The sequence below is a fragment of the Pagrus pagrus genome (assembly GCF_965226575.1).
Source record: "Pagrus pagrus genome assembly, chromosome: 2".
NCBI classification, from domain to species: domain Eukaryota; kingdom Metazoa; phylum Chordata; class Actinopteri; order Spariformes; family Sparidae; genus Pagrus; species Pagrus pagrus.
The window spans coordinates 21,784,812-21,793,514 of record NC_140186.1 but is presented as its reverse complement, the minus strand read 5'-3'; the positions used below and the strand labels follow the sequence as shown (position 1 = coordinate 21,793,514).

General features: G+C 42.7%; 2 protein-coding genes across 2 annotated transcripts; both read left to right on the top strand.

Moving 5' to 3' along the window:
• ftr84 (finTRIM family, member 84) lies at positions 1-4,537 on the top strand (the record flags this gene model as incomplete). The annotated part of the gene is made up of 7 exons (XM_084377610.1): positions 1-573; positions 1,061-1,156; positions 1,282-1,515; positions 1,739-1,899; positions 2,000-2,052; positions 2,295-2,348; positions 2,558-4,537. 7 exons carry the CDS (start codon positions 1-3, stop codon positions 3,097-3,099), a joined length of 1,713 nt encoding a protein of 570 aa, XP_084233736.1. The 3' UTR covers positions 3,100-4,537.
• A 3,371-nt stretch (positions 4,538-7,908) lies between these two features.
• On the top strand, positions 7,909-8,703 carry LOC311250090 (uncharacterized protein; the record flags this gene model as incomplete). Its single annotated transcript, XM_084341608.1, has 1 exon — positions 7,909-8,703. The coding sequence occupies one exon, from the start codon at positions 7,909-7,911 to the stop codon at positions 8,701-8,703; it is 795 nt and encodes a 264-aa protein (XP_084197734.1).

Below are 8,703 nucleotides of genomic sequence, written 5' to 3'. Positions count from 1 at the left end.
ATGGCTGAGTCTAATTTCCCTTTACTACCAGAGGCTTACTGTCCCCTTTGTGTGGACGACCTAAGAGACCCGGTCACCATCCCTTGTGGTGACACCTTCTGCCTGGAGTGCATCAAGGTCTACTGGGACCAGTTTGACCACATGGGTGTGTACAGCTGCCCACAGTGCCGTGCAACCTTCACACCGCGGCCCGTGCTGAAACGCAACCTGCCCGACGTGAACCACGAGCACCGACGCCAGCTTCCAGAGCTCACTCCTTTTCCCTACATGCACCGGGAATCCTTCTGCGACTTCTGCGTCGGCCGTCGCAACAAGGCCGTCAAGTCGTGCCTCATGTGCCTGGCCTACTACTGCGAAACCCACGTCAAGCCGCATTACGAGTCATCCACCTTCAAGAGGCACAAGCTGGTGGATGAGACGGGCCACCTGGACAGGAAGATCTGCCCCCAGCATGAGAAGGGCCTGGAGCTGTTCTGTCGCTCTGACCAGATGTGCATCTGTGTGCTGTGTACTGTCAGAGAGCACCGCAGCCACAACATTACCTCAGCAGAGGAAGAGCGCATTGAAAAGCAAGTAAGTCTGAATAGTTTGTGGGTCAATATGTGTGACATAGGCTTGTTGTGCACTGAATAAGCTGCATGAAATCAATTTAAAATCCCCCCAAAAATTATATTTTCCTTTCTATCAATTTCATGAATTGGATTTTGGAGGAGAGAAGCAGTGGCAGATCAGGATGCTGGAGGGGCAGGGGAGAAAAAAATAAAAATGGCACCAGATGTATGTAGTTGGGCACCAGTGCGCAGAAAGTCGTGATACATTTATAATGAAGAGAGGTCACTTCACCACATTTTGTCCATTGGAAAGGCATCGTTAAGGGCAGTTTATCACGTTTTATCTACCAAAGAGGGCACTTTCTGGGCAAATTTTACAAACATGAGTCCACCAGGGGGTAGAAGAAGTCTCTCTCTCTAAAGTGCGACAGATTATTATTATTATTACTATTATTGCTGTTGTTGTTGTTGTTGTTGTCGTTGTTCTTATTGTCATGTTCTTCCGACAGAAAGTCTTGGTAGTCACCCAGTCTGAAGTCCAGTACATCATTCAGGAGAGGATGAAGGAGCTGCAAGAGCTCAAACATAATGTGGATGTGCTAAAAGTAAGATTAGACTTATAACGTGATCAAACGGTACATATAATGCAACCCGAGGAAATGTTGGTGGTATCAGATGTCCCACTGCACCTTTTTCTAAGACTTCTCGACAAACTGGTTTTACCTTTCAGAGTGCTGCCCAGCGAGCACAGGCAGAAAGCGATAAGACGTTCCACGAAATGCTGCAGGCGGTGGAGCGCTGGAAAGCCGAAATCAATCAGATGATAATGGCCAACATGCAGTCAGCGATGTCGCAGGCTGAGGGCTACGTGGACCGTCTCGAGCAGGAGATACTGGAGCTGCAGCGCAGAGATGCAGAGCTACGGCAGATCCTCGAAACAGAGGACAACATTCACTTTCTGCAGGTGCGGAAAGATGTTACAGAACTGAAAGAAAGATTTAGCAGTTGTGTAATAATATTGTAACACTGATGGAATAGAAAGACTTTTAAGGTGGCAGTACTCAGTAACTGTTGGGTAGATCAAGGCAGTACCATCTGTAAAAATATTGTTTAGCAAGGCTACTTTTCTGTTTGGGTTTCTGTCTTGTTGACTGGATCACAGAGCTCCTCTCTTTCTTGTTGAGTAGAATTTTCCCACCCTGTGTGTTCCTCCTGAGGCCATGGTGCCCAAAGTACTCATCAACCCTCAGTTCTCCTTTGGGGAGATGAGCAAGACAGCCACAGAGATGAAGGAACATCTGGACGAAATCTGTAAGAAGGAGCTGAGTAAAATCTCCAAGACAGGTTTGTGTCTACTAGATAATACTGACAAAATATCTTTATATTGTGAAAACTGTAAAGCAGGCCATTGACAGACTAATCTAATGCTGTATCATCTTCACAGTCAGTGAAACTCCCGTGTACATACTTTTGCCAAGAAATGGAGACAAACGACTCAAAGGTAAGTGTCTGTCAGCTTTTATATGTTCAACTTTCCCATTAGCACACATGAATATAGATAATAGATAATATAGAGTTTATCTCTGAGAGGAGAACCAGAAAGATATAAAGTGAATCAAAGTTATCTCATTTAATTTAAGTAGCTATGTAATCCACAACAGATTTATTAAAAAACAATATATATATCAATAACAAAAGACTTATCACAAAATTAAATGTGTCCATGTTTTCATATCCAAACAGTTCCTTCCAGAGTTGATTTTCAGGAGCCAAAAACCAGGACAGACTTCTTAAGATGTGAGTAAAGTGTATGTGGTTCAGTCCATTCGATGCCCATCACTATCACCAGAAACAGTGACTACTAACAATATATTGTTTTGGGTTTAAACCGGACAGAGTGAGAAAGTGCATGGATGAATGAATTACAGTTCCTCTCTCGATCAATGAGATGCGTCTAAAGATAACTAATTGTAAAATGTGTATCATATATGGCTGTCTCTGCTCAGACTCCTGCAAGATGTCCTTCGATCCAAACACAGTCTACAAAGAGTTGGTCCTGTCGGACGGGAACCAGAGGGTCACGCGGAAGAAAGCAGTCCAGTTTTACCCAGATCATCCAGAACGCTTTGACGGCTTCTCCCAGGTGTTGTGCAAGGAGCCTCTGACTGGTTTCAGATTTTACTGGGAGGCAGAGTGGGGCGGGGAGTTTTCCATCGGGTTGGCCTACAAGAGCATCAGTCGCAAGGGGAAGAATTCGCACAGCCTGCTGGGCTACAACGACAAGTCTTGGAGTCTCCTCTGCTCAGACTCTGGCTACTCCGCCTGGCACAACAAAGTCGACCGAGACCTTCCTGACGCACCCAGGGCCACACGAATTGGTGTGTACCTGGATTATGCAGGCAACACCGTGGCCTTCTACTCAATATCAGAGACGATGGAGCTTATCCACAGGTTCAAGGCTCAGTTCAGTGAGCCTTTGTATGCCGGTTTTGGTGTGGGCTCCTCTGTTACCCTCTGCCAGCTGAAGCAGAATCCCACTCCTTACTAAGCTTTAAAAAAACAGGGAAGTTGTGGGAAGTTTATCTTGACGGGTATAGCGCCCACAGTTACTGTGTACTGCAAGTGTTCAATATTTATTCTGCAGAACAATGTAAATACATGCACGCTCCTGGAATATATGATGATACTGGCTCACTGAGCATAATTTCGGATAAATATGTAAATATGTATTTCACGCAAGAGAAATATATTGATTTAATCGCTTAACACTGAAAATAACAATTAAATCCTCTATTGAGTATATTTTAATACATTGATTAATATTCAGACAAATGTTCTCAACCAATTAATTTTTACACGATCAAGCTGTGTTGAATGACTCACTGATAACTAGTTTCTGGTTATAGCCTCTATAACAAGTGCTTTAAAAACATTTTACAAATACTGTTTGTAGACAATTGCATTTACTACACAGTTTCCCCACCCTGTAGAGATACAGGATAGGTGGGACTAACCTGTTAGGACAAAGATACAGATATTTAAAGAACAAACTGTGAAAATTGGCTTGTTGGTATTACTCCAAACAAGGTTGAAGAAACTGTCACTGGAAGCTGAAACAAAGTTGTATACACCAGATTAATCAAAATAAGATTAAAGGCCCTTTTCTTCATGCTGTTAGCTCTGTGTTGGTCCCTCTTCCCCTCTCCTAGCCCAGGGCATTTCAGAGTCTGAGAACTGAGAAGCAGCAGAAAGCCATTATCAGGAAGAAGAACCGATACAAAGCAGCTATCATTAAGAAAACCCCTCTTTGTAAATGAAAAGCCATGCCAACAGTGGACGCGGCAATCACTACCAGCTAAGAAACACAGCAGCAGGCCACCTTGTACCTCAGAGGTTTACACCTGAGGAATATCACAGGATGGACGGATGCAAGATATTGTTCCAGGCAGATAAAGCTCTGCACCAGGGCACACATGATAAGGAACAATGCAGCCGAGAACTGGAATAGTCTTGTCAAGAAACAGATCGATAGGTGGCGAACCAGGAAATAACAAATGCCTGAGAAACAAAGAAGGATCTCAACAACTGTCTGGTTGAGAGGGATGAAATCAGAGGCTATCTTCTCTTGTCTTCTGCTCATTATAAGCCACAGGACGTAGACATTGGTGGGGAGACCAAAGAGAAGGTTTGCTGCGTATGCAACTCCTTCCAGAGTAATCCTCACAGTCCCCATGGTCTTTTCGTCAGTTGACATCAACAGTGGAGTCACGGCTGTGCCGCTGAAGGTGCAGAAGTCCATTCTTTCCGAATGAAAAACCCATGAACACCAAGCTGATGAACATATTCTTGGTGTGAATGCATGTACAATAATGTCAAGGTCATGCTGTAAATGTTTCTGTAATCATTTATTAAAAAATATAAGAAATGGCACATGCAAATTCTTTGTAATGCAAAACACAATTACTAGTATTATTCTTTATTTCTGTACGTCTCTTAAATAACATCGTCAGAATCTTGATGTGTTTATTTGTGAGTATTCATACTGCACCACGCACTTTTTTCCATTGAAAAATCCAAATTAAAAGTCATACACTTGTTTCTATTTTGATGATTTTTTCATGTTCACAACTTCCTTAACATAAAATGTCATTATTTCATTGCCATAAGTAATTTTTTAATAGACTTGTATATTATACTGGTATATAAATTAGATATATCATGTATAATCTATCGTTCTATCAATCTAAAATAAAGTATCTCCTACCTGGAGGCTGACAGTCCTCAGTCACTTCTGTGTGCCTCCAGTCTCAGTATATGGGTGGATGCACATTCTTTACATATTCATACACTAACATAAACATGCTGAACAGACGCTCTAAATAAACATGACACTGTTAAACCCACAGCATGTCCTATGACCCTCAATCAGCTGCATCAACAATTCAATCTACTCAACACGTAATCATGTACTACAAACACATTGCCACACATACCAGCCAATAAATGGATATTTGACTCCAAGCTCAACTTAAATGACCTCTGGGGTGTGCATAAGACTGCCATGACACCTGTTGTGACCATGAAGGAATCTTTATGAATGTCATTCAGTCAGTTATTTTAAATGCAAAGAAGGTGGGTTTCTTGCCAGGTTTGGCTTATGGCACCCCTGGACTGAGTAATCTAAAAGGAGCACTACCTCCACGGCTAATCAGGCTAACTAGCTAATGGTAGCTAGGTACAGTTAGCATCAGTTAGCGACTAGTTTACTTTAGCAACAAGTAAAACTCCCTAAATCACCTTGATTTATCGTATTACATAATGCAAAAATGTAAGCTTGTGTACACTGAATGTGTTTCAGAGAGTCCCAGCAGGACACCAGGAATTATTCATTCATCGCAAAATTCATTAATATTCTTTCATATTAAGTTCTCAATGCACATAATTGTTCCTTTATGTGGTGTTTTCCATGCTATTGATATGACATGATTAACTTATCTGGTGTCATGGTGACTCAGTAAAAAAAATAATAGTCTCGCTTCTCTTAGCTCTTGTGATTTGCAAGATAAATGAGCCAAAGATGCAACACTGCTTTACATGTGTGTCATGAAACAGACACCAGGCTCAGCCAAGGCTCTACATGCAAACATACAGGTGTTGGATTCAGTCAACCAGCAAACTGAAATGTTGGCAGCTGCTTTATTAAACAAAATAAGTGCAAAATAATCACGGTATATAGATTTTACAAAACAGCTTACATGTATTTCTATGGCAGCAATCTACATGTTGAATGGAATAGAAGTATAAAATCAAATTAGGGTCACTTTTTTTGTATTTTACTTTTTAACAACAAATAATAATGACAATAAAACTAATGCTGCTTTCCTTCTGTAGTAAAATAAAAGTAGCCAGCCATGACCTACGCATGTGTAAAAAGTAGCCATGAATTGTCTTTGCCAATGAATGACTGGAGGATGTCCAATTATAAAACAATACAGCAGCCAGCAGCAATCACTCCAATCACCACCTGGCTGTTGCAGCTGCAGTGCCTTGGCCTCGTTAGGCGAAGCAGAAGGCCAGGTGGTGGGGCAGCGGCATGTCAGCCTGGTAGCAACCGGCCCAGCTTCTCCACCTAATGAGCCTAGAATCACTCTTGCAGCAAAAAGTAGCTGTGAGAATGTGTGAAGAGGTCAGTGTGAAGAGGTCGGAGTGCTACTACAGCTCAAGCACCACTGAAAACAGACATCAACGGAGCTTCTGTGTGAGCTCATAGTTTGAGTCAAGCATTGAGAACCAAACCAAAGAAGGCAACCAATCAGAAGGGCAGGTCTTATGAGAACAGGTCTGTCTTTTTGAGCAGTATGCCTGCTGTTCAAACAGAACAATGCAATGACAATGAGAGATAGTAGAATGCATTCATACTGATTTCCCTTGTTAGATCCTTGACGTTTCAAGCAACATAGCCACATGATAAGTTGATAGATATCGTCACGGTCCCACGACAGTATCGCAGCATTTTTAATTGCAACATTCAGTATATCATAAAAGACAAACATCACATTACATTGCTAAGTATGACCATCCCTCATGTACACTGACACCATCATCATCACATAGTTAACATTCATATGTCATAATTTAACATACCTACATTTCATACATGCAGTATAGTAGCGGCGTCTGACCCACCTACCACCACCTTAGCAACATCTTTCATCAAACCGAACCACCAGTCGCCCTGGGCTGAAGTGGTGGTCTGTAGCTGCAGCAGAGTCTTGGAAGGAGCCGCCTCAGCCCCACAGAAGCCACAACAACCACAGCCGTGATGACTCCCCCGTCCACCCAGGTGACGCTGATGGTCATGCTCCAGCGGTTCCGTCTCGTCCTGATCTGGACCCTTCTCCTAGCCTGGCAATACTGTGGCCTCCCCTTCAGATATCGCTGGCGGTGCTTGGGCATCTCACTGTTCCGCTGTGGGGCCAGATCACCTGCGATGAACCTTAATTTCTCGTTGGAGTATCCTCCTGCCCCACTCATTCACAACATACATACAGCACACACTGCCTCATCATCACTATGCATCCTGCAAACAAAAGAAAGAACTAGCATCACCAATATGGCTTCTTAAGTTGCTTTCAAAACAAATGTGTGGGAGCAAGATCAAAACCTTTACAACAAGAGACGGTGGTGATGCTCACACTGCTTTTCTCCACGGGGGCCACCAGCATTATCATAAACTTAAGGTTCCTTTTAGTTGTTTTAATTGGAGTAGCTGAGTAACATAGGAACGAAGGAAGGAAGGAAGGAAAAAATGATCTTATGTAAGTGAGATGAACTTAATATACAATAACCTGCTCGTAGACAGACATCCATTCTGTTGACCTGTACGGGGTCACAGGCCATCTATCCCAGCAGAGGGCAAACAGCAGGGCACAGCCTGGAAACAGGTTTTAAAGGTAATGATCCTTATTTTGAGAACTCCTTTTGCTATTTGAAATGATTTCCATTTTTCAGCCTGTTAAATGATTGTTGTGTTTGTAGTGAATTTGATTATGTCAACAGCAAACCACGTATCAGGAGCCTGCAAGGCTATCTGTGTGTCACTTCACGTCATCACCTCACTGCTGCCTGACCTGAGCTCCAGACGCTGCTCAACTCTATACCAGGTTTGAGTCAAAGTTGGTTGAATTGTGTGATGTACTGTATGTTATTGCTGTAAATAGCCTCACAAACTACTGTAAAGGTTTGCTGTTGTCAAAGAATTATGCTTTCTTGTGTTCTTTTTTGTAACAAGCCCTAACTGATGGATGAAACATTACATTTCATGAAAATGTCTCTTCTTCTTTTTTACAGTCACAAAATGAACAACACCTTTACATTCTATGCGGGCTTAACCATTGGCTCAGCTTCAATCAACAACGTCATTGGTCTTCCTTTGAATGGTTATGTCATGTGGCTGATACTGACGGGAGCCAGAGAAACTTTGGCTTCAGACTTTCTTCCTCTCAACCTGGCTCTGTCTGAGATCTTTTTCTCTTTATCCACTGCATGGTATTTTGTTTTCGATCGGCTGAAATTGTTCCTCTATTTCGAAGCCTTCATGTTCTCACGCGGCCTTCTGTTAACAGCCCGTCCTCTCTTCCAATGCTGCATCTGTGTCGAGTGCTATATCGGGGTTGTCCACCCAGTGTTATTTCTCCGGTTTAAACAGCTGAGGAACAAGGTGGCCTGTTGCTGTGTTGTCTGGCTGATTGCCTTGGCTTCCTGCATCTACTGTGTGAACACCTTTACAAACAATCTGTATCTTTATGGGTTTTTCATCCAGAACATACTCCTCCTCTTCGTAATGCTTTTCTGCTGCCTCTCGGTTCTTTCTGCTCTGAAACGCCCTGGGCCTGGAGAAAAAACCACAGCGAAGAAGAAGAGCAATTCAGTGAAGAGAAGGGCCTTTAAAATCATTTTGCTGATCATGATTTCCATGGCCATTAATTTCTTTTTCTATGTTGCCGTTATTCCAATGCAGTGCTGCTTGAGTATTTCAGATTTTGTGACTGTCTTAACCATTTGCACAGGCATAGCTTTAGCAACTGGGTTCATACAGCCCCTCCTTTACCTTCACAGGACTGGAAATCTCCCCTGCTTCAGGGCATTCTGA